This window comes from Zootermopsis nevadensis, unplaced genomic scaffold (assembly GCF_977971745.1).
Source record: "Zootermopsis nevadensis isolate Lab colony 2312 unplaced genomic scaffold, Znev_1.0 Znev_ptg000002l, whole genome shotgun sequence".
Taxonomy (NCBI): Eukaryota; Metazoa; Arthropoda; class Insecta; order Blattodea; family Termopsidae; genus Zootermopsis; species Zootermopsis nevadensis.
Window position 1 is genome coordinate 12,200,479 of NW_028259134.1, and position 26,494 is coordinate 12,226,972.

The window sequence follows — 26,494 nt, forward strand, 5'->3', positions numbered from 1 at the left end:
TTAAGTCTTTGCATTTATTTATTTTCTTTCTTCCTACATTCAGTTGGTTTCTGAATGTGAAAAACTGAAAATATACCAGTATTTCTACTAGCGAAGCTTCACACTTTCCTGTGTATGATATATTATTACCATATTTTGAACATCAATTTAACACTTCACTATATGTAGTATATATTTTTTAATTTAATTTTCTCAGCGTACCCATACAGTTTAATTTTAAAACCCAGTGCTAGTTTCTGTTGTGTTCCCAAAAGTGGCTCTTAATTTTGAACCAGATTTCTTGACATCTGTAAATAAATTAATTGTATGATTGAATACTATAATTTATATTGCAGGGTCATCTACCATGCCACACACAGCCAACTTGGCCACCGCTGCCAACAATCCTATGGCCATCCCTGCATCTTCAAGCAGCTAGCTGCCACTCCAGCCCTGCCATTTTGGGACCAACGTCAATGGGCAATACCACCACTTGGTATTCAAATAACGAGGATTCTTTTAAAAAAACCATTGTAAATATTAATTTTTAGTTTTTGAAAGGTATGTGAATTTTAAAGAACATATTTATGATTATTTGGTACACATACCATAGGAACAAAAAAGCAATAGATCCCAGAAAGTAATGTGATGATGTCTTATGGATAGATTTGTTTTAACATTGGAAATTTTATGGCATTTGTTGAGTATTGCCATTATTTTAAATTTTATAATTTTAAATTACTTGAACCTTTAAAGAGTAAACAAAATGAAACATTGAATGTTGATCTATGAATGAGGATGTACACATCAACATATTTGAATTACTGTAACAGAAAAATTATTGAATAAGGTAGCTTGTATAAGAAACTTTTTAAACAGTACAATAAGTCATGACTTCAAAATACTGTCTTTTGAAAGTACACTTAGCATTTGCCATTAAATGATATTTACCTGATGGAAGTCTCAAGCAGCAAGCAAAGTGTGTTACATGAATCAAGTGCAGTATTTTATTCTTGAAATATGGGAATACCATATATTATCAATTCTACCTTCCTTCTTTATTGATTGATATAACTAAAAATTTCATGGGATGAAAATTCAGTCGAAATGTTTACACAGGCATGAACTTTCACTGCAGAATGAATGTTGAATTTTTGTTTCTAGCTGACTTTTGTTAACATGTAAGCTATTTAAGATTAGTTGATTTTGATATATTCACATCCTGATTGGGAAAAGTGTGACAGTTAATTCCATCTCTGGAAATTACTCTTTGCCACTGTTTGTTTTGGATTGTTCTCTCTAAAGAGCAATTGATATTTTCTCCCCAACAAAAGAGCCACAAGACGTGATGGATTTCACTTGTGTTTCCTCTCTGATGTATTATGTGTGTACTTTGTCATTTAACTCTCCATGCACAGATAATTTTCCTCATTCAGTAGTGCTACTGACTGCTTTTAACAATGTGTAGGTGCTACATTTTTATTTTATATTTTAAAATAAGTTATTCTTGCTGGAAAGCAAGTAGCACAGTGTAATTATTTCTTACAGTTAGTGAGTATTCTTTAATATTTTATATATTTACATTGTTGTTATATACATATATATAAATATAGAGAGATGAAAAACATATATATATATATTGACGTAAGAAAATTGTTGTATTGTTGGATGTGTATAGTTCAAAGTGACAACATTGTTATCTTTCAGCCTTTAGCTGCCATGCCATTGTTGGGCAGAATATTGCCAGAGGCATGAAATTGCAGTTTGTTGTACCATTTTGTAAAGAATTAAACTGTAGATACATTTTTATTAGTCCATCAAGATGCAATGCAAGATATAGGAGGTTTTAACCAATTTATCAGATGGAATGGATATGCATTTTATTTTTGTTTTTGATGGAGCAGTGCAATTATTAGTAATGAAAGTTTGTAAAATGATGAGTAGGAGAGAGAATTGCTGAGATGATGAAGACTACCAGATTTGAAAGGGGGAAAAAAGGAAAGAAAAAGCAGTATACAGAATTGTATACTGCCATTTGAAATTAAGTTGGACCTGAAGTGTGTTCCAGACAAGATGATGGTACTGTTCAGTCTGGTATGAATGTAATGAATGCTGTCATCTTCATAAGCAGTGTTGTGACTGCAACTGTTCAATCCCTCCTCACCAGCAACTTTACAAGTGTGATAACACAACCTGCTAAAAGAGAAACCTCAGCATTTATTAGCAGGGAACTGTTGACAGTGCTTCATGTCGGTCATGCATTTCCTTATTATCGAGCTTCAACGGAATGTGAGACATGTCTTCACATTGCTTTTTCTATTCATGAGTGTTCCTTTTGCATGACAACACAGATCCCGTGCTCCCAGCTTCTTATATTACTGTATTAGATGTTCCCAGACTTATTTTGAAACTAAATAGGTAGTCTTTGTGATGCTTCATGATATTCATTTTTTAGCATGCCTGAACTTATTTCAACTGTCTTGGCAAGATTGGTTTTAGTTTATTTTTTGAACAAACTAATTAATAGCAACCAAATTAATTAGGTCTATAATTTTTGTGTGTTTTAAAGTGGCATTATATAAATGCAGATATCACTAGTGTATATTTATTGAAAAATGTAAAATGAACCTAATTTCCTAGTTTTTACCCACTTGACTGGCCTGTTTTCTTGTGTGTTTCTGTCCAACTTTGTATTTTCAAGTTGCACTTTACTTTTGACGCAGAGTGGTATGTTATTGCCACCACCTGCAGACAATCATGGGAAGATTAAATAAAACACAAATAAAAAGTAAGTTTATCACTCAATTTTCTTCTGTCCCTTCCAGAGACAAACTAAATTACTGATTTCCACAAAATCCATTTTGAATTTTTGGGAACAGTATTTTATTAATTTATTGTAGTTGCAAAGTAAATCTAAAAGATTTTTTAAATGGTTTGGTTTTTCTACCCTTGTGTGTAGTGTGATACTTAAGTTTGAACATTCATTTTAAAATATCTCTTGGAACTATATAAGATTCAATGTGACATAATTGTGCTCTGATAGTAATTTCCTGAAAGCAAGACATCTAAGAATAATTGATCGGTCATTTTAATAGAACATGAGTGTTCTTCCACTGCCACCTCCCTTGTAGATTGAAGGACGGACATTACATAATGGTGAGCTGAAATATAAAATTTGAAGGACAGCAATGATAACTGAATACAGTATACATATGGTAATTTTATGGTTAATATTGAGACAGCATAAGAGTTGTGCAAATAAAGGTCTCTCAATGTCTACTGTATTTATAGCTTGTCTCCCAAACAAGAAATTTGCAGTGATAATACACAGCTAAAAATTTGTAAAATGCCGCTGCTTCTATTAATTCAAGTGTTATACAGGTCATAAGGATATCTTCTGTCATTAAGACAGCCATTTTCAATACAGGGTAAGAGAATATTCATATAACTAAGAACTGATTACACTCAATATCAGCATTATTAAGTACCATATATTTCCAATTCAAATTTATTTTTATCTTTGAAGAAATACAACTTTACAACTGCATTTACTACAGCACAAACTGCTCAGTATATAAAATCATACAGACTGATTTTCTGAATCTAAATATGTAACACCTTCAATATTCAGCTGGGGGTGAATGTCTTCTAGCATTAAGCAAGCAAGTTGAAACATCTGGCTGTTTGCAATATTGTGCACCTTGAGTGTACGGAGCTTGCTCATTCGATACAGTGCACTAATCCCTCGGTGTGATACCTGCACACAGTTGCCAATGTCTAAATATTCCAAAGAGGATTGGTATTCACAGCTGATTTTGTCCAAAAACCAGTCATCAACTTCAACACAGTTTTGTAGACTCAGCCACTGTAGACTACTTAGATTAGTCATGTTCTGGAAACCTTCATAATAAAGTTTCATGTCTAAAATATCAATAGCTTCTACTAAGTAGTCAGGATTATATTTGTTTGGAAGATCATATTCATCTCCTTGTCGTTTTATCCATTCTGTGGAGCCTACAAATCTAATTGCTGCACCTCTATGAACTAAGAAATGAGCAGCTGCTAGATTGCTACCCAGTATATCATGACGTTCAGGTATATACTTCATATCCAAAATACTGGCTTCTCTCTTGGTCTTTTTTATCCACTTTTGAATTGCTTGCGGACTAAAGTTAATATTATTCTGTAATATCCTTATTACCTCAAGACTTCCACCTTTCTCAGGGGCAAATAAACGAAACATGCTGAACCATTCTCCCTCTTTGTGAGCCCAAGGTTTTCTCCATAATGTTGGATTAGATTTTGTTTCAGGTTTCACTTCAGTACAATACCTGTTTGTGCAGAGGACCTTCAGGTATGGAAGGAACTGTTTGTGTCCGCATTGAATTAGGTACCTCATTGTTTTCTCACTGTTAAAGAATAAAAATGTACATAAAGGACTTTGTATTTTCAATGCAACATAAAAACATCCTTTTTTATTACATGCACTAACTTGTACCAATTATTTACTTACAGGGCAAAGTTCCAATATAAAGTTTTATTAAAGCCTGGAAATTTAAATACTGATTCTTGAAAGAAATGTTGAAGAACAAGTATGTACAGTACAGTGCCTAATAGGAAAACTGTCCTTGTATAGGGGGTTTTCACCTTAAAATGGATTTCGATGTAACTTCATTAGTAACCTATTTATTAGTTCATACCATGACATGTTCTCTGGTATTATAATTTTTATTAAAATAAATGGAACTCGCCGAAAACTCTCAATACCTGCGAAATAAAAAATAAACGAAATAGTATAAAGTAACTAAATAAGTACATCGTGTTAATCCCATTTCATACTGCAGAATTTTACGAAAAATTGTTGAACCTTTTCATTAATAATGTGACAATATTAAAGACCACTTTACCCATATAAAATATTTATTCATCTTATATACTTGCGAATAAAACTGCATAAATAGATTGATTTACATGCATAAATTGCTTAAAACTGAACAGAAGTGACGTCATAAGTGATTCAATTCAATGTTTTGTCGTCCATACAGATCTACTAACGGATCTATTTTAGTTATTCCCATCAAAAGACAACCTAGCACAGATGTTCCAACTGCTGAAGAGGGGAAATTGTGGGAACGTTGGGGAAATTTCTATGTTGCAACTGGAGAAATTGATCTATGCTTCCACCCGCCTACAACCAGTACTATCTGTCACCCTTCAAGAAATGTAAGGAATGTGGTTGGTTGGTAATCGTGTAGAGTGAAAAAGCTGACTTCGAAATGGTGTTGAGTGTTTTTAGTTTTCCTGATGGTTTTAAATTTCAAAAAATTGCAAATTATTCCAACATATTTAAATTTAAAATATCCGAAGACATCGTTTAAGTTCATTAATAATGGTACATGTATATTTTATGTTTGCGTGGATTGTATGTGGGTGCATATATTTGTTGCATTTATAATCCAGCATGTATTTACATGCCATTGATCCTTCGTAGTATAAGCTTAGGATGTGGACCATGTCATACTATGAATATATACTTAATAAAATACTTGTACTGTATAATGTTAGTTTGGTTTATGTTGTGTGTTTTGCAGGAGAGCAGAGTAAAATTAAAAAGGAGTCTATTTCTCTGGCTCGACAATTGCAGGCGAAGATTAAATCTACGGGGCCCATCAGTGTAGCCGAATACATGAAAGAAGTTCTGACAAATCCTGTATCTGGATATTATATGCATCGAAATGTGATTGGAGGGAATGGAGACTTCATAACTTCACCAGAATTGGGGCAGCTTTTCGGAGAAGTAAATATTTCAAAATAAAATTTCTTTGCATTTTGAGAAATACCAAAAGCTTCCTTCATTTGTTAAAATTCAAAATAAAAAATAGATTATACAAAATACCTGTTGCTTGCAAATGTCAATGAACTTATTTTAAGAAATTTGCCCATTTTTTAGCATATTTATTTGATTTGAAAGAAAAAGGTGATAGTAGTTTATAAGAAAATATTAGTTATTGTAATGTTTTCGCATGTTGGAATGTTTCTGATAACATTAATATGTTCAATAGCTCAGTCATGTCCTGTTTCTCAAACAAAATGACTACTTGCTCCTTTTCCCATCACATGCCCATTTTCCAATGACAGGACTTTAATCAGTAAGAGGAATCAGGGGATAATGGAGTCACACTCACTTCCACTCCTGACCTATTTTGTTAGTGGTAATGTTGGATAGGTTAGTTTACTTTCATTTACACAGCAGACAAACATGGTACAATGCTGTCTTGACTACATGCTGGTCACTTCCTCTCTGTGATGCCTGTAAACTGTGTGTCTGGACAGATTATTGGATATTGTGATCAAGTAAAAATTTCACTGCACCCTTACCAGGAATGTAGCACTGGTCTTTGAGTTTAAGTATTGTGAAGTCTAGATGTTGTTCAAAAGCTTATAAAAATTTAATCGGTTGCTTATAATTTTCATTTATATGAGGTTCTGTCCTTTTTTCAGATGGTTGCAATATGGTGTTTCAATGAGTGGCAAAAAATTGGCTCACCAATACCACTTCAGTTGGTGGAGATGGGTCCAGGCCATGGCTCATTGGCAGAAGATGTTCTTAGAGTAATGCTTGCTTTCTTAGTTTTAATATCTAAGTAAAGTAATTGAACAGGTAATAGAGTAAGAGCATGTGCATAGATAGGCAAAAAGTAATGCCGAATGCATAATCCACACAGTGAAGTCTTTAACTTTGGTTCTCACTGAGGTGTCACTGCATCGATAGAATGCCAAGTATGTGTCATTATTGTTTGTCTGTGTCTCTTCAGGTCTTCACTCATACAAGTGTTATCTCCTCTTATAACTGACTCATGTCTTACCTTCAAGAATAAATTTAGTAAAATCTCCTCAGGCTACCAGCCGTGTAAGGTGGCTTAATGAAGAAAACACCAACTGGTACCCCAAGAAGAATTTATTATAGTCACCGTGAAAGCTTCAGATCTTACAAGAATAAATTTATAAGTTTTCAGTTGCCTTTGATAAGGGCACAGAGTGTTAAGTGCAGTGTTTTCTTAAATATATTTTTACATTGGTTAGCATAGTGTTATAATATCTGCCATTATAAACAATAAAACAATCCATTTATAACAGTCTGTTTTATTTACATTAACCCAGCATGTTTTGATCCTTTAAGAAGGTATCATCTGAGGTATACTATGTATTAATCTTGAATGCTGTGCCAAAGTATTGATAAAGTATAGCCCTGGTAGACTGGGTTAATGTAAATTAAATAGATTGTTTTATGACTAAATGTGTTTCTGACCCACCTCACATCTCTTTGTGACTAACTAGTTTGCAAGTACAGATATACCCTGATTTATGCTGGAGGCAACGAGCTGATTGATGGTGGCTTGGTTGTAGTCTGACGAAAGATAGAATCACCTATGTCCCTAACATGACCTGCTTTACTGTTACTCAGGATTAAGCTTCTCCTTGCCCTGCCTTCAGCATGCCTCAAAAGATCCTGAACCCATGTGTACATGGGGTTTGTATAGCTGGGAACCAAGTTGGTGGCCAAGTCCCCATTGCTTGGGCTTTATACTACAGCAATTCAGTCTCAGTTATTCATCAGTTGAAGTTATTTCAACATTCTAATTATCTTAACTTGTCCCTTATATCAGTATTTTAGTACACAATAACTCAATGTTACAATTCTGCTGTCTATGTATGTACAATAATAGGCCTCAATTTCATTGTAAATTGAGCTGACATGACCATCACAGGAGGTTGAACAATAGTTCTCATGATACACACTTCATAAGTATTTTATTATGTTAGTTTATGAGTTTATGCATATATGAAACATAGTTTGTATATTTTATGTTTATAACTGTGATTTTAGAAACTTTTCTGTCTGGTGGCTATTTGGCAGAATCTATCAAATATATGTACATACACACAAGTATGGAAGTCTTTACATGGTCTTTATCCCTACAACATCCAAAAAGTGCAACAACTTTTCCAAAGTGTTCAAGATGAATTTTGGCTTTGAAGGTTTAACTTATTAATGGTGATGAATAAAAGTAATGTTTATGGGTATTTTTTCGTAATACTAATAATGTGTGAAGGTCAAATCCATTAGGAAGTGTCAGAGTTCCTGACACAGTATTCAGAATATTGTTGGTGCAACTGGAAACTTCGTGGATTTGCAGCTACGGATGTGTAACAGGAAGGTCATACTGCAGCACAACTGTCAAGTTTCACTGTGTATATATATTTTGTTTTTTATGCATAGTTTCTAAAAATTGATGGAGTTTCTTGTAACTTTGCAGCTTCCTATTCTTTTTGGGTCTTTTCCAATAAACATTGTGTGCATGGTTGCATCCTACTCTGCAATACAGATAAAACAATTTACAAATATATGAAATAAAGTGTTAGTGATAGCTACAAAACCAATTAAGCAATTTTTGTGTTATACAGTAATTTGGTTTAGTGATTATGTTACTTTTAAGAAAACTTGTATTTACTGGTAATTAAGTATATAAGATTCGGAATTTGTGGCTATTCAAACAGGACTTTCCTTAGATAATTAGTTACGTATAAATATTATTAGTGCTTGCCTTGCAATCACCAAGATATATTTATATGTGGAGAGTCATGCAAAGTAATGTTGAAAAATATGTGAAACTTGCCTTCACCGTAGATTAGAGTTCTATTTTGCTACACTATAACCTCACCAGTATTAGTCTTCTTTTTATTAGTGATATCAGTATAGACTACATTTCTATGAGTAGACATGTCATTATAGGTATTTGACCGGTTTGGAGTTAGAAATGAAGTAAGTCTACATTTGGTGGAGGTAAGCCCTTATCTTAGTCAAATGCAAGCCCAGACACTTTGTGAGAAGACAATAAGACCATCAGAACCCACACAGCTGTATTACCAACTGGGCACAACTGCCAAAAATATCCCTGTCTTCTGGTACAACAGTATACAAGATGTTCCTCGACAATTTTCTTGCTTCCTTGCACATGAGTTCTTTGATGCACTGCCCATCCATAAATTTCAGGTAAGAGATTCTGCACAGTGTTGCTTATGGATTTTGTATTATTCTACATTATTAATGAGGGATATGCAAGCAATTTTAACTTTTGTTTGTAGACTCACATGCTCAGTTGGTTTAAATATAAAATCTGAATAAGTACCTTTTGATACTGCTGATACAGCCATATGAACTAAATCGTGGGAAAATTTATAAAGAAAATATGTATGCATCTTTTGCAAACATGCATAACCACATGGTAGCCAGATTCCTCCATCTGTAAACATCTGTATTTTAATATTCACTTTGGCTGAAACAATTTTCATATTTTATATTACCTGTTTATGTTACAGAGGTAATATTTTATATTACCTCTGTAACATAAAGTAGTTTAATATGATGCCTGTAAATAACATTGGGCAACATCTATCACTGTGCTTGAAAATTTAAATACATTTGTACAGGAGTTCTGTTAAGTATTCACTTGATTAAGAGATGTTTTAAGCTTTAAGAAGAAACATTTTGTGTGTGTAATCATACTTCAAGAAAAAGAATATTCACTGTTTGTTTCATTTTGCTGATGTTATGTTATTATTTGGCAAAGAATTCTTGTTCTTTTTTTAATCCATTGGGATTTGTAAATGAAGCTATATATTCTGTATTGAACAAAGAGAATTTTCTAAGTAAAATTTCAAAACAGTATGTTCCATACTTAACCATATCATTCTTTGTGGTACAGATCACTTTCAATGCCATGTGTTTTATGCCTCATAAACATATCTGAACTAAAGTAATTTCTGATGATTTTTCTGTTTTCTTAGTAACCCATATAACTATAATTACTATGTTACTGAAAAGTAAGCATGTAATCTGTGTATTTTCATAACTTATTTATGGTTTTTAAATTCTCACAATTTTAAATGATTCTATAGTAAATTGCCAATGAGAAATATAAATATAATGTTATGTTGGTAACACTGTCACAATCAAAATTATTAGAAGACTCCACTTGTAACACTTTGCATGCTGTATTCTTCTACAAATGTGAATTCATTTCCATGCCACCAGTGGTGTGCACTACTGTAGAAGCATTTGACTTATAAGCTTCCTTATCCTATGAATATTCAGCTCAGACTACTAAAGCAATATAATCTTAGTGACACAGTAACACTTCTTTATCTTACTGGAAGAGTAAATGCTGTGTTTGTAAAAGAAGTTTTACAGTTAGCAGTGGTAAACATAGCAGATGTATCTAGTGACAGTGATAGTGTACATGGAAATATAGCCTTTTCAGTACATTTAGATCATGAGGTAAGACAAATAAGATGCAAGCATTAAAATGCAGTAATAGAATATATTTAAAAGTAGCAGAAACTGCTCAATATAGGGCATTACAGAATCATATAGAAATACAGCATATAAAGAATTAAATTCTTGTCACTTAATTGGAATGCTCAAAATGGATACTTTTTTTACTGGAAACAACTTTTAATATTGTCAGAGAACAGAAGCTGGTTGGAGAGAAATTCTAATAGACATTGATCCAGCAGCTGACACAGTAAAGTTTAGATATGTTATATCACGAATGTCTACTCCAGCATCAAAAGTCCTTATCAAGGTATGTAACTGTATTAATTATCAGTACAGATACCAAATAATAGTATAAGAATATAAAAATAATTATAATCTTAAGTTGTGTGGCACTTTCAGTTTGCAAGATTTGATGTAATTAATTAAGTATTTTGATGCATGTTTGTACACATCTAAACTAAAACACCTGTTTTTTTTATTTCCTGAACTTTTAGGACATATACCCCTTTACCATTGCGTTAGGGATATGTTCCCACACCTAAAAAATGTTACTGAAAGTACCCATAAACTGTAGAGAAATAATGGTATTTATTATGACAGTGTTATATGCGTATGGTAAAACCTCACTAATCTGGACCCTCTGTAATTTAGACTATGAAACAGGAATTTTTCATAAATGAATTTTTAATGATACAGTTCTGTAATTCAGGTCTTCTCTCTAATTTAAGCTGACTGTTCACCCAATTAATCTGAATTAGTGAGGTTTTAACTTTATCGCTGTGGCACAGCTAATTGATTGCTTGCTGCATTAAATGGTGCACATAATCTTACAACCTTGCATACCATGTAGTGTATTGAAATATAAAGTATGTTTGTGTACATACTTTATATTTGGTGCACATAGTTAAATTTTGTGCTATAAAAATAATTATGACCACATAGCAATAGCAGCCACATAGAAACATAGCAATGAGATTACTGAACAAAAGGATTTTTGCATGTGAGACAGTATTAAATGTTCTACACGTTTATGAGAGGAAACCATGTGAAAAGTTCTGTTTTCAGGCTGATGAGAAGAGAGACCATGTAGAGGTTTGTGCTGAGGGTGGAGTGATCCTTCAGCATCTTGCTACAAGGTTAGAAGAAGATGGAGGTTTTGCATTATTTGCTGATTATGGACATGATGGAAGCAAAACTGATACTTTCAGAGTAAGCTTCACATTTTTGAATAATTTTGTTCCCTAATCAGAGATTTCAAATTTCATTATTGAAGATAATTTTCTTTCATTTCATGCTTCACAATTACAGGAGTTGGTTTGTTATATTTAACTATAGAAGAGAAATGTAAATATAATATTTTTGCAATCAAAGTCAGTAGTAAATAGTGATTTAAATTGTCACTGCTTGAATAGAATTCTCATATGGTTATATTACTCCATTTATCTAAATACCTGGAGCCCCCAAATAAGATATGCAATGCACCAGTGTTGCCAAGTCCACCATTGTCCTGTATATTCCCACACCTAGCACTTTGTGCTATCCAAATCAGATCCTTAGATAAGTCATTCACTCAGTTTTGTATGCAAAAATTAGCACATGGTATTTGGATAGATATGGCATATTATCTGACAACAATGTCACAGTCTGAATGAACTGAAAGTCCTTCATTATTTTTTTTCCTATTTGAGATGTGCCCATCACATGACTTGATTTCTTACGACTAAACAGGAGAATTATGTTATTAAGAAATCCCCTTGAAAAGTAAATATTTTTAAGATGGAGTAGAAGGAAAGGCATTCAATACATATTTCCCATCTTTTGGTGGCACATGAAGCAAATATGAATACAGAAATTGTACAATATATTAGAATACTTCTCTTTAAAAGAAGCGGAGACCTCAGAAGTTAAGTGAAAGTAACATTTTGTCAAAGGTAGTGAGACTGTACAAGACATTCAGTAGCTAAACTCTTTTCACCACTATAGTGATTGATTGATGAATCTGTAATATAGTAAGTATTGTTGATACTTTATGCATTTTCAGTAATGTGTTCAAGACATAATTCCTGTGCTCCCCTCTTCCTATCAGGGTTTCCGCGACCATCAACTCCATGATGCCTTGGTTGACCCAGGCTCTGCAGATCTTACAGCTGATGTAGATTTTTCATATTTCAAAACATGTACGGAGGACAAACTCTTAACTTTTGGCCCTGTGACACAAAGAGAGTTCCTGAAGCGGATGGGCATTGATATACGCCTTCAGGTATGTGGTGCATTGTTCAGGATCTGTTAACAGTTAATAGTTGTCTTCAACTTGCCAGAAATTCTCCAGCTTCATGGAACTAAACGTTCATAACCATATTCATAGTCCTGAGCTAGTTCAGTTCACTTCACGTTTGTATTCAGTTTCTCAATCAATATTTATAAATTATCTTCCCAAGCAATCTCTCCTTTTTTGGGTCTTACAACCAAATTGTTTTTATGGATTTCCCAATTCTACCATGCATGCTACATGTCCATTTCCTTTCATCACTTGTGATTCAATATCCTTTCAATTGGATGTAGAGTACAAATTATGAAACTCCTCATTGTGCAATCTTTTCTTTATTTCTTAGATCCAGATATTCTCAGAACGGCCACAATTTTTGTTTTTTCTTTAGTCAGAGACTGTGTTTCACATCCAAATAATACAACACTTAAAATTAATATGGGACAAGAGAATCCTCTGTTATTAATCTATTAATTTTATTTGAATTATTTTTGGCATGTGTGAGAATTACTTTTCATTTCAAGACAAGATTGAGATCAGAATTTGGAAAAAATGTCAAGAATCAAGATGAGAATTGCCTCTATTAGACCAATTTTTTCACTGTAATTACAATTTATATCACTTAACTTTGTAACCGTGCATTAAATTGTCCTAATTATCTCTCTTAATGTCAGATACTTTTAATGGAAAATTGTCACAAATCATTATATTTAAGAAAGTTCATTTTTAGGGCCATGTTCTGTTTCAACAATATTTGAACCCTGAGATATTTTCTTAGTGGATACATCTTTTATTTCACCAAAAATGTGAGACAAATAAAACTGGTTGCAGGATTTGAGGATTTCATGGCCACAAGTACAAAGATGGCTGTCTTCTGAGGTGTAGCACCGTGTAGTGTGGTAGTCTCTCTTACATATCCTTCACCCTCCCTCTGGCCAGGTTGTGGCATGCCACCTACTCTTGTTGGCTCCTAGGCCCTTGTCCGATCCTCACTCTACTGCCCTCTGGTCAATCCAAGGCTCTGCCTTGACCGACAGTTTCCTATAACACAAACCGATTCCACGCACATGGCTTACTCATGGTGGTAGCAAGGACCTCTGAAACGCTGGTAAACTTTTATCATACTGCACAGCGCTACAGCCCAGAAGACAGCCATCTTCAAAACTGATTATGATTATGTAACAGCCCACTAGCCACGGTGGTCTAGCGGTTAGAACGCTGGCCTTGTAATCCTGGGGTCTCGGGTTCGATTCCCGGCGGTGCCCGAATTTATAACTTGTGTTGGGCAAGGCCGTGGTCTAGGCAACACGGAGTTTTCCTCCGGGGGCTTCCCCGGTTTCTCCGTGGCATCCCAACAATTACTCCATTAACACAAAGAAGAAGGCAATGGCAAACCACTTCTGGATCATCTGCCAAGAACGTATATATATGAACAGGTCCCAGTCCGAGAAAAGGATGGAAGGATCCTGTTCATATGGACCTGTCCTCAGACAGAACACTAAATAATAATAACAGCCCACTCTGTCCTCAAATTGCTGTAGGTGGTTTCTTACCTGAGTAGGTTTTATTTATTACTGTAGAATTGTTTGTGTACAGTATTTTTGCATTGGAATGTGCCAGGGAGTTGTCTGTATAGCAAGTGGAAACAAAATGGATTTATTTCTAATGCATAACAGTACATTTGTATTGCCACAGATGTTGGCTAGCAGGGGTGGCATTTTACTAGAGGATTCCCTTTGAAATTACATGGTGGGTTTCTTTGTCAGGGTTTTTTTGGTTGTAATGGGAAAATGACAGTATATAGAGAAATGCTGTATTGGGGTTTAACTTGTATATATGTATGTATATACACACACAGAAAAATTAAATTGGTAGGTTAGAACTTCAGTGCTGCTAATGTTCTATTTATTGTTATATTATTCTTATTTCCAGATTTTACTAAAAAACTGTGATGAAAAGCAGAGAGAAAATCTTTTGTTAGGATATCATATGATGGTCGACCAAGACAAAATGGGTGAACGGTTTAAATTATTTTCACTTTTCCCTTCTGTCCTTAAGGAGCACCTTATACGATTTCCAGTCACTGGTTTTGCAGACTCTTGAAACGTAAGTTAACTGTTTTCTCAAACATGAAATCAGAAAAGAATAGGATAAGTTAGTGCTAAATTTTTTTAAGCAATAAGAACTGAAACCTATGCTGTTTCTTTCTGTAGTAGAAAGAAATATCAGAAATTTGATATTTTTATTGTATGTGGTGGTGATCTCACACTGTTTTAAGAATTGGTTGAAGGATATATACAAAACACTCCACTGTTTTGTTTATTTGGTAGAAGTTTTAAATTTAAATTCATGGTGAAATGTTTCTTGCCATCAGGCAGCATAGTATAAGTTGTACCATCAAAGTACAACCAATAAATAATTATATACTATGGTACATAAATTAAATCAGAAGCCCCTGCATAATACTTTCTCCCAGTGCCCCCAGTAACACTTGAGTCAAGGTCACCCTAGTTTCTGTGTCACTGTTCACACCAGTTGCACATGTGCAAACATGGTGTATTCATGAGCAGAACATGTTGTTCATACTTGAACATCACTTTGGATTAAATTTGCATAAAATCATTTGCTGCTGCAGGTCATGAAGCCAATATCTTACCTGAGCAAGAAGTAGATATGTATTGCTAAAATGCCTTTGTCAAAGAAGACTACACAGTGCAATAACCCAGAAGACAGTTATCCTCAAAATCCTCCATATTTTTATCAGTTAATCCACACTCCTCTTTACATACCCAGATATAAAAACTCTAACAACAGAAACAATATATAATAGCGAATGACTGTTTTCTCATTGTAAAATTAGAATTATAAGACATTGAACTATGTTGCTACTGCATACATTATTAAACACTCAAAAATTCATTCCTGTGGTAAACAGCCCACAATACCAAAGCTCACGTTGTTAGTCATCAGCTTTTTATTACAGAGGCCTAGGTTCTCACCCAGGTTACTCCATGTTAGATTTGTGGTAGTCAAAATGGGGACAGGTTTGTTTCAAAGTCATTTGGTCTCCCTGTCAATATCATTTCACCACTGCTCGATATTCACTCGGTGTATTATCTGTAGATGTTAGCAGCACAATTCCACAAAGACATGGTCTCACCCCATTGCAAAAAGTAACACACACACACGCACATGCACACACTTTTTGATGGCAAAGGTAGGTTTCATATCATGTATTTAATTACACAAAATATAACAGTTTTCTCTAACATGACAGTAGTGATATGTTGGTTTACAGTATGTAATTACAGTACACAGCTTGATGTATAATATCACCTGTTTATTCTTATTAATCATGTAGGTAATTAAATTTTATTATAATACTGTAGACTGATGCGTAAAAAATCTCATCATTTCAAACCATCAGGACTTGTCCAAAAGTGATAGTCCTCATTTACCATTGGGAATATATTTTTCTTATTACAGAATATTCAGACATGATTCCTGATGGAAAAATGACCTAAATCTTGTGTCCAGAGTTTGTGTGTTTAGATTTAATAAGACAGTTACTAAGCTCAGTAGTCCTTATTTAATATTTCCTTGTGCAGGTGGCTTATGAGTGCAGCTCACTCGCTCCAGTTCGGAAGAACTAAATTTGAGTACAGCAGCGATAGCATTCAGCATATGTCTCTTAGAATTTGAATCACTTGACAGTAGGAAACTCAGCACAACATTTTTCAGGTATTCAAGATTGGCTCCTTCACGTGATTGACAACGTTGTAATCTGAAATAACAATGAAATGTTAACACATTAACCCAAAAGGCTGCAAAGAATTGGGAGTTCATATTTCAGAAAGTAGTGCTCAAGTTACTGTTAGCATTAAATATACAGAAAAAATCCAGTACCTTTCAAATGTCCGTAATAGTACAACAGATCAATAATTTAAACTTTATGTGATACTACTCGCAGCTTATGCTGCAGACCCGTTGCTCACAATGATGTTTATTCTTTTATCAGATTTTTCTGGTATAGGTCTTTTGAACATCCAGAAATAAGTACAGAATTAAAGATAGTGTGGTGGGTTGTGCTCAGTTGTAAACAGATTGTATTCATAATAATAAATCACATACAAAGCATTATTATGTAATTAGTCTGATCTCTGAAGATAATACTTTATATACAGATTAAAAATGGTAACCATAGTCAGTTCTAAAAGTACTTGATGTATCACATACCTACTTAGGATTACAATCTCTTGTCACTCAAGAGTACCTTGTCATGTCTTTGCAGTAAGAAACATAATTTAAAGATTTTAGTATTATGTATATGTGTTTGCATGAAATTGTAGAAGAAATGGTAAATGGAGATTTTGTATGACAGATTTTACACATTAAATTCTTATCTCTTGGACTAGTATCCAGGCATTTTGAAAGCTTACATCTGGTTAGCATGTACTTTACTGTTTTATGAGCAGTATTTAATAACTCATGAGTGACAGCTTACATTGGAGGAAAGGATGCATAGTCTTCATGAAGGGTAAAAGTTGTAATGTATCTTGATATTCTAAATTCACTAGACAAATTACATATTGTAAATGACGGAAAACTAAAGTAAATGTTGTAGAAGTGTGAATTATTTGCTGTAAAGCATTTTGTATTCACATCCATTACATTGCAGTTTTTTTGCTAATGGTTCCAGAATCATCATATATACTATTTTATTAATATAAGGTTCAGTTAACCTTGCCACTTCTTCTTTGAGTTCATTTATTTTTTCCTGATCTTGTTCTTCCTTTGTGGTTGCTGCCCTCTGCAGTTCTCGGAATGTACCTTCAAGCTGGTGCTTGGCTTTACGTAGGTTTGAAATCTCAACATCTCGTCGAGCCAGCTCATGTGCATAATGTAACATGTGGGGACTTTCCCCACAACCTGTAGGGCCCAGGCTCCTAATAACTCCACCAAACTGTGACCAACTTTCCATAACATTTCCTGATCCAGCAACTGCTTCCTGAAAATTGATTTTAAGTGAGAACATAAATGTATACATAACATATAATGTGAACTGCAACAGACAGTTTACATTATAAATATATATTTTTGTGTCACTGTGACTCACTGAGACAATAAATATGCCGTCTGCAAGAGAAGTAACAGTATGTTTTGCCTCTGAAAATCTTTTGAAGAGGCAACATGATGTGAGAGGGTTTCTGGTTTATATAATGTGCTAATAATGTTGTATTAAGATCAGAAATTGGTATTCTGGTGATTTTTATAGACATCAATATATCAACATTTTCTCATTGTAATGATGCCTTGAATGTTCTATACACAGAATCATCCTCATCATTCACTTTTTCACTTTTACAGTAATCTCTTCATGATTTTATTTTTTGTTCCCATTTTTAAACTGTTTGTTGTCCTGTATAACAGGTGTGATTAAAATGTACTGGAGACTGAATTCATGTTTCAGATACATTGCACTGTTCAGAGGTGTGACTGCAGTGAGCGTGTCCTGGCATGTTACTGCATGTTCTGGTATGTTTACAACTCATCTCATTGCTTTGGTCATTCGTGGTCAGTGTGTTTTTATCATGTGTCAATATAATGATGCCCAATAGCACAGAACAATATATATGCATTAAACTCTACTAGAAAACACTTTTAAATTGACCCACATAGCATTTGGAGATCCACCAATGAATAGAACCTGAGTATTTACATGGTTCTTTTGTTTCAAAGTAGGTGAAATGTCTATTGAAAGTGACAAGCATCATGGGCACATATGAGTCAGTAGATCATGTGTGTTATTCAATGTGAAATGACAGAAGACTGACTATTCATAATATGGCTGAATAGGTAAGAATTTATTATGGCTCATGTCATTTTAATAAGATTTGGAAATGAGGTATATCTCAATTCAATGACTGCTAACTCAGTGGAAATACAGCATCACTGACAATGGTGAATGTTCTGGCACAAGACTTACGTTGCTTTACACTGGTCAATATAACAGGACTGACTAACTAACTAGATGGCTTACCAAACCCGAAGGTTCATCACCGAATTAACCAAAGCCCTGGGCCAACAAAATCCAGTCTCCTTCAACTCCTATCTCCCATATATCCCACCTGACATTATCCTCCCATCTACGTCTAGGTCTCCCCACAGGCTTCCCAACCAATACCCGGTGCACACCTCTTGTCCCATCCATGCATGCTACATGCCCTGCCCATCTCATTCTTCTCGACTTAATCACCCTGACAATATTGTGGGAGGAGTACAGATGTTTAAGCTCATCATTATACAGTTTTCTCCATGCCCTATCGTCTTCTCTCTTAGGCCCAAATATCCTCCTCAACACCCTATTCTCAAACACCTACAATCTGTGTTCCTCCCTCTGAGTGAGAGACCATGTTTCGCACCCATACAAAACAACAGGCAAAATTATTGTTTTGTATACTTTAATTTTCAGGTTCTTAGAAATCAGACGGGAAGACAAAATATTTTGAACTGAATATAAGAGGACACTGACAATTAAAGGGGGCATGAGCAGTATCCCTGTTGCTGAGATTAGAAAACAGAATGTCAGTGATGGAATGAGAAATGTAGTTTGAAATTCCATCTCATCTATGCCTATTCATGATTTTTAGATGTAAGCAGGAAAGGGGGAGATCAGGATAATAGTGGCTGGATAGAGCTACAAGGGCAAGTGAATTTCACATTATGCTTACTAAAACTATATCAGCAGTCTTGAAGTATCTGATGATTGCACTGACTAAATGTGGTCTCTCATGTATGGTGAGTGTGAAGTGGGTGAGGAGAAAAGGAAACAGTTCATTCATGAAAGATTCATAAGAAGTCCTTGTAACATTATTAATACCAGATTGCATAATTATATGGAAGGATGTGTGGATGACTGTTGTAAAAGCTGTGGGCACAATGCAAGAGCTTGTTTCCAAGACATACATTGAATCTTTACATTACTGTGACATAACATGATAAAAACACAAAGTTGTGACAGTTAATAAGGATTTACTGTGTTTTTTGTTTTCTGCAACATCAGGAATTAATGGTGAGAAAACTGGCTTGTATTATATACAAATACCTTAGTCTCTAGTAATTCTGTTGGAGATTCATGTTTCACATTGCCAGGTAAGAACATCTGAAATGTAGATTTCAGAGTTTGTATCTCTTGCTCCTTTTCCTCCAATAAACTGAGTGATCTGTCCCTCTGTTTCTGTAGCTGCTGTTCCAAAAGAGATAGGCGGCCCCGGTAGTCCATCTCAGTTGCAGCCAGCTCTTCTTTATATTTCATCCTATCAGCTTTTAAAGTCTGTACAGAAAAAATGTTTTTAACTTGATGAAAATTACAAAAATGCATAAACTGAACATGACCACTGATGTATGTTTGCTGATATTAATTTCAGTTTCTGTTTCACCCTCAGTCAAAGGCTGAGTTTGTGATAATATTGCTCCTACCAGCCAATATACATTACCATCTATCAACATCATAATAAGGCAGCAATTTATAATTGGAGAAAGAGCTCGTGAACTGAACCAACGTGATATCTTTTCTCGAGACAGCCAAAAGTAAAACACAAACTCAGCTGTACATATAATTGACCAATATGGACCAAAATGTAATTCTATTGATAAATTTTATTATAGTTACCTAATCTTAATTGCTTTGAAAATTGGTTCAGCCAAAAAAGATTTAGTCATAAGGACAGTACAGTTGTTCAGTGCATTGTTTTCTTCATACTTTGAACTCCAACTAAATACAAATTAAATTCACAAAAGAAATATGATTGCTTAGTCCCAACACTCCATTCTTGATTGTGTTATTAAGACGGAAGTTAAATAGGCAACAAAACTGGAACCAGAATCAGAGTGTATTCAGTTTCACAGTTTTATCTATGTTTTCAAACTTCTATCCCTTACTTTATCTTGGTACCTACCTGCTGGAGATTGTCAACTTTCTGTTTCCACTCAGCTTCAGTGTCTTCCAACTGACCGTTGAGTATGCGTATTCGATCTTTGAGTGTCTTCACCTGAATTCTTAATGAAGAAACTACTGAACTGTCTTCCACCCTGATCAGAAAATTAGGTTAACATTAGACTATGTACATTTATTTTTATGAGTATGTATCTTACATATTCACATTTAAATATTGTGGAAACAGAACAAGATACACAAATTTACCTTATGTTGTTAGGTTGTTGTAACTGTGACTGTTTATACTGTTCAAATTCATGCTTGAGTTGCTGATATTCCTCCTGACAGGACTTATGTTCATCATTATTTTTTATGTCCAAACAGTCTTTAATGTTTAGGATATCTGTTGTGGGGGAAGGACATACATGAATAATGAAGTTTACATTGTGCACAGCTGCTTTAAAAACTACTTATGAAGTAGCAGGAATAAGAAAATCACTATTACAAAAGTTCTGAACTCACTGGCCTAAAACATTCTCTCACATGAATGGGAAATATATTACCATACACTTCTTAAATAACCATGGTGCATTCTGTATGAGATCTGACAATAGAAGGACTAATTCTGTAATATATGTAGCCACTAACTTTTAAGCGGCCCATCCACGTACGAGTCTGGCTTGCGAGTCCCATTGAGCCAAACTCGTTTGTGGGTGGGGTGTCACGAGCCGAGTCTGCTATGCATGTGTGGTGAAATATATCCGAGCCTGGCTCACGAGTCAAAGTCGCCGAGCCAGACTCGTACGTGGATGGGCCACTTTAGAGAGAGTGACTCTTCACAATACTAGTCCTCACACTGTATACACATATTTAAACATCTATGTTGTGCTTATTATGCCAGGAGGGGTTCCTTGGCCTTTGGTCTCAGCAGGACAGTTTCTTGGCATGGGGGAAGAAAAACAATTGACCACTCAGATACAAATATTTTTTCCTTTTTTTTTTTTTTGTAGTTTACAAAGAAAGCAACTACTTTTATAGATAATCAGTGAAGAATAATCATCTAACTTTCTCAGAAATTATGAATACAATATTTTCCTGGGCTGTTCTCAAGCATATGCTGCTTTGGAGATGCTGAAGATGATTTTTATGACAGAAAATGTTATTGCTAGAAGATTTAAGTTATTGTATCATGTATGAGATATAAAAGTACAAACAACTTAGGAATAACTGACAGAACAAAGTAAACCCAGTGTTTAAAACTACAGACCCAGTATATTGACTGGTTTCTCTGCACGCTGACTGGCTAAAACTAGCTGCCCTCTGAGGTAAAGGATCTTGTCTACCAGAGTCTGCACATCAAGACACAGGTCTGCTTCACTTTTCCCCTTCATTTCCTCCTCTGAATCCACCATGGACATGTTAGATGTTATCCGAGTAAGATTTGAATGCTCCAGATCTAATTGTGCAATATGTTCCTGAAAAAAGAGTCAATAAGTTATACCTTACAGAGGTCATAATCCTTTCTTTAGACCAGTAATTAATAGTATTCTCTTATGGACTTTCATTTTGTGTGTTTTCCTTACTTTCAGTTTGTGGATAGCTATTTGATCTTGCTGTCTTAGGCGGTCATAGTTCCCAACTGTTTCAGACAGTTCAGCCAGTCTTGCCTCAAGGTTTACCACCCTCTCTTCATGAATGGCTGCCAGTCGTCGGGCACGTTCCTCTGCATCTGAAGCTCGTTTTTGCTCCTTCAGAGTGAGACAGGTACATATAGATATCAAATAATTTATTTTCCTCTTATATGCTTTAACTAAGAGAATAAAGCATAAAGTATTCCAATTATTATTATGCTATAAGTTTTGGGCTTCCATTCAGTCAGAATGTATCAGAATATATTAGACATTGTCTCTAATCTTCAATTTTTCTGAACAGCATTTCAGAAACTGGATCTTTTTCTGTTCTCACATAAGAAGACTGATTGGGAAGAATCCTATTCCTTGCATCCATCAGACAGATTTATTCTCAGTCCATGTACGGGCTATCCCCCTTTTTTCCAGGGATTGACAGTAGATCTACCTAATGGGCCCAGTAGAATAGGATTATTACCTCTGTACCTTTTTAGCTGAGAATGGAAACTGTTCCAATTTCTAGTATGTTGTGTTTTAAGACAGTGGACAGTGCCCAAAATATTAGTCAGGTTTCTATCATACACCATTATCAAAAACCTGTAATCTCATCTATTTATTTGTTACAATATGGTGAACAGTTGTGGCTTGGTATTAATCAATGTTGCAGCTTAGTGGTTAGTACTCCTATGTCACATTCAGGAGGTCCTGGGTTAAAATATCAGTTCAAAGACTGGCTACCCTGAGATTTCTTGTACTTTTCCTCAATCTCTCCAGGTAAATGAAGAGTAATACCATAAATTATGCAATGACCCCATCCTTTCCAATTTATTAATCATAATGTTTGATACTGAAAGCAATGTTAAATAACCCACTTATTATGCATGCTCAAGGGCTGCCTTCCACAATGCATTTAACACACAATTTTATTTTATTTCTGTCATTTTGCATTTAGTATTGTTAGAGGTAAATGAAAAATTGACAATGGAAACAAACCTCTGATCTTGATCTTATTTTAGGTATAAATGATATTGTGTGGGTGCACGTGCACATGTATGCATCTGTGTGAGTGTGTGTGTCTTATATTTGAATGAACGTTACAAGTATTGACTTATTTGCCACTTGGTTAATAGCACCTCAAATATTGCTGCCTGGTGTTGAATTTTCATATTGGCCATCTCATCTTGCAATTCCAGCAATAAAGGAGGGGTTTCCTTTGCTTTTGCCTCTGCACGCTTCAGTCTCCTGCGAGTTGCCTCCAGTTCATTATGCATGTCCCTTAGCCTTTTCTCATATTGTTCCCTCTGCCCAGACTGTGATTCTGATTGGTTCAGTTTAGTTCTTAGTTCCTCTATTTGACTTTCCTGTTGGTCTTTTATTAGACGCTCTTCTGCCAGAAGTGTCTGCAGTTCTCTAGAATATAATGTCAAAACTGTTAAACATATTTATTCCAGAGCATTGTATAAAGATGGACTTCACAATTTATAGTATTTAGGTCACTTGGTAATTGTCAGTGTAGTGAAATCAAGGAGATTATGATGGGCCAAACATAATTCAGATAAAATTCTCTTTGAGTTTAGACATTACCTCATTGATTCTGCATTGAATCTTTTCGTACTTTAAAGAGGTATGGTGAAGAACAGGCACCACTCAGCTACAAAAACATGATTGAGTGCAGAAATTGTACATGTGTGACATGGATCCCAAACTTAAACATTACTTGTAGCTCAAGCATTTGTATAAGCAACTAAGAGAAACCATATGATCACTTTAAAATTTGTCAGTCTTAGATGTAACTGAATCGTGGTCACTCAAAAGGAAAACAATCAGTTCAACTTCTTTGGTAATGTTACAAACTGAATTTCAAGATCTGATTTTCAGTTTAATTCATCTCTTTTTGTAGGAATGCATCCCACCTGATCATTACACCGTGATCGTTCTGTTCCTTCTCTCGTTCATGACGTTCTGCTATAAGTTTAGATCTTAAAGTTTCCATCTCTGATTGATGAAGGTGCAAGGACTGTTGATGTTTCTCCTGTTGATCCTTAATTACTCTCTCACGCTGAAATGTTATAAAACAGAATTTCATAATACCAACAGTCAAAATCTCAATTAAATCTGTGTTTATGAGAAGGGTGAAAGAAATCTGTCTGCACCAAATTCTAATATTGCTACATTTATATTATCAGTAGTATATATTTATATCGGTATTATTTCTTTGTATCACCTGATCAACTACTAGTCAGTGACAGCATTTAATACTTCCTATCCTCTATACACCTTCATGGCATGGTGCTCAGTTAAGCAGCAGGTATACCGTCCTTTTATCTTTCATATACATTATGATTGTTGAATTGTTAACAATTCTTGAAAGGTCTGCCTTAAAGGGTTTACAATACCTCTTCTTTTTCTGACCGAAGTTGCTTTTTATCTGCTTGAAAGTTTGCTTCCATTCGAGATTTCTCAGCAGAGAGTGTAGCAAGTGAGTTCATTAGAGTTGCAAGCTGAGTGCGCAGATGGTCAACAGTCTCCTCACTCTGGTTTGTTCCTTGTTTGGAAGAACAGACCTGAAAGGAATACTTGCTACAGAAACATAAATGTGGAAATATGACCATTTCAATAGCCATATCCTCACTTTGCTAGCATTAACATTTCATACAAATAGTTTTAATGGGTTACAGTTTGTATGAGATATACTGTGTGAAGATCATTATTAAAATAGATGACTGCCCTTTGATTACATAAAATTGCTGTTGCTTTATCCTGGATTTTTAGTACCTACCAAGGGAATTCCCGTGTATTTTAATTTAATTACCTCCACTCCTGGAATGGAAGCACTATTGGTGTTGGTCTCTTCATTCTTTGTTTCGTTGTTTGTCTTACAAGACTTGTCAGAAGCATTCGATGCAGTTAAGGCTTTCAGGCTAGCTTCGAGGGCCTCCTTCTCCTTAATCAAGCCCTTATACGCAGCGACGACATCTGGAAGCCACCCATAAATTGTCACTTATTCGCCGCATGCAATTATTACACATAGGTTATGTTACATAAAAGTATGAAGAGAACTGTGAATGTCAGAAGCCGACTTACCACGCAGGCGACTTTCATATCGAGTTAACTGCTCCCTTTGTTTGTTAACAGTGGACAATAGTTCTCGTTTATTTGCGTGTTCCATATTTTTTTAGATGTTTGACATAACGGCAGACATATATATGACGAAACGTAAATAAACCAGCTGTTATAACACACTTCCGGTTTCAGATACTCGATTCGGTAACAGCTGATTGGACAAGGCCATAGTATACAATTGTATCATTCCGCAGTGTGAAAAGCGGGAACATGATTCATGTTATCATGTTAACAACCATTTGTACTAAACGAAACTGTAAAATCTACGCTTACTTTAATACTAACAAAGTGTCAAGTCGAAGATGAATCTCGTAACTTAATGAGGAAGGTACCGTTGTAATGCTTGGTCTGTAGGGTGGGACAGATATGTGTGGAGCAGTGTTGAAATGATGATTAGCAGGGTAAAACAGAAGAAGTTAGAGAAAAATCTGCTCCAGTGCCACTTCGTCTGCCACGAATCTCACTTTTAATCTCTGGTGACTGAACTCAGGTGTCTATAGCGAGAAGCCAGCACCTAACCGCCTCAGCTATAGCAGGTTCCATTTACACTTTCAATGTTATTTATTTTTCGCAAACATTGTTTTGGTCGTCTAGGCCAATTTCATTGCATACCTATATAGATAATGTTGATTTGTAAGCCTAAAAATTACTGTATGACTAATACCTACATACTGCATATCTAGAAACTAAGATAATGCTTCCATAGATTGCGTTCACTCTTCAGCTTTCAATCAGGCATTTGCATGAAAACAGATAATAGTTATGATTGTAGATTACGTTTTTGTGATAATATGAGTTATAAGTGAGACGCCACGTTTCGCATCCCGTCACGTTCTCCCTAGTTATTCATAGCGTGTTGTCAATCGGCGATACATAATATATGCAGTTGTTACAGGATCGTTAAATAAACCAGTAAGGACTAAAATAGAAAATAGTAGCGAAATACAAAGGAAAACAGTTTCTGGCTTTGCGAGATTTTATTAGAGAACTCACTAGTTTCTCTTATTTATTTTTCTTTCAGTAAGTCTGCCTATATGTTTCCCCTCTTGTTAGATTACACAGCGTGTCCCATTCAGAATGCAACCAAACACTCGCGTACTGTGATACGAAAACGAATTCGGAAGAAGGACCGCCCCCCGTGTAACAGACTCTCTCAACCGCCCCCGTCACACTCGAGTCAAGATCAATGTTGCCGGTAATTTTAATCACACTGATGACACAAT

General features: G+C 35.0%; 4 protein-coding genes across 14 annotated transcripts in view; 2 read left to right on the forward strand and 2 right to left on the reverse strand.

Annotated features, from left to right (window-relative positions):
• LOC110832203 (Putative transcription factor capicua) overlaps positions 1-2,771 on the forward strand; it is a 43,130-nt gene extending 40,359 nt beyond the window's left edge. For both annotated transcript variants that reach the window (XM_087349692.1, XM_022069010.2), the window contains exon 25: positions 336-2,771. In XM_087349692.1, coding sequence (XP_087205818.1) covers positions 336-418 — 83 coding nt within the window. In that variant the 3' untranslated portion in view covers positions 419-2,771. The remainder of the gene's footprint in view (positions 1-335) is intronic.
• Positions 2,772-3,471: 700 nt separating this feature from the next.
• LOC110832207 (distal membrane arm assembly component 2) lies at positions 3,472-5,084 on the reverse strand. Of its 8 annotated transcripts, none has more exons than XM_087349875.1 (3): positions 4,951-5,084; positions 4,493-4,746; positions 3,472-4,388 (listed from the first exon to the last, which is right to left on the reverse strand). In XM_087349875.1, exon 3 carries the CDS (start codon positions 4,376-4,378, stop codon positions 3,560-3,562), a length of 819 nt encoding a protein of 272 aa, XP_087206001.1. In that variant the 5' UTR covers positions 4,379-4,388; positions 4,493-4,746; positions 4,951-5,084; the 3' UTR covers positions 3,472-3,559. The 8 variants fall into 8 exon arrangements, with proteins under 8 accessions (XP_087206001.1, XP_087205995.1, XP_087206003.1 ...); XM_087349869.1 differs by having other exon boundaries at positions 4,917-5,052; XM_087349877.1 differs by having other exon boundaries at positions 4,627-4,746; positions 4,887-5,025.
• Positions 5,062-17,339, forward strand: LOC110832206 (protein arginine methyltransferase NDUFAF7, mitochondrial). 3 transcript variants are annotated; one of them, XM_087349846.1, is made up of 9 exons: positions 5,062-5,202; positions 5,571-5,776; positions 6,481-6,591; positions 8,774-9,034; positions 10,509-10,625; positions 11,372-11,527; positions 12,405-12,578; positions 14,517-14,690; positions 16,193-17,339. In XM_087349846.1, exons 2-8 carry the CDS (start codon positions 5,666-5,668, stop codon positions 14,685-14,687), a joined length of 1,101 nt encoding a protein of 366 aa, XP_087205972.1. In that variant the 5' UTR covers positions 5,062-5,202; positions 5,571-5,665; the 3' UTR covers positions 14,688-14,690; positions 16,193-17,339. The 3 variants fall into 3 exon arrangements, with proteins under 3 accessions (XP_087205972.1, XP_087205961.1, XP_021924704.1); XM_087349835.1 differs by lacking the exon at positions 5,062-5,202 and adding an exon at positions 5,209-5,371; XM_022069012.2 differs by lacking the exon at positions 5,062-5,202 and adding an exon at positions 5,209-5,371 and having other exon boundaries at positions 11,384-11,527.
• Positions 15,803-25,407, reverse strand: GCC88 (GRIP and coiled-coil domain containing 88 kDa). Its single transcript, XM_022069011.2, has 12 exons — positions 25,233-25,407; positions 24,961-25,124; positions 24,545-24,712; positions 24,062-24,207; positions 23,282-23,558; positions 22,104-22,268; positions 21,788-21,995; positions 20,788-20,923; positions 20,543-20,675; positions 19,690-19,917; positions 17,327-17,592; positions 15,803-16,368 (listed from the first exon to the last, which is right to left on the reverse strand). Exons 1-12 carry the CDS (start codon positions 25,315-25,317, stop codon positions 16,170-16,172), a joined length of 2,175 nt encoding a protein of 724 aa, XP_021924703.2. The 5' UTR covers positions 25,318-25,407; the 3' UTR covers positions 15,803-16,169.
• Positions 25,408-26,494: the final 1,087 nt, after the last annotated feature.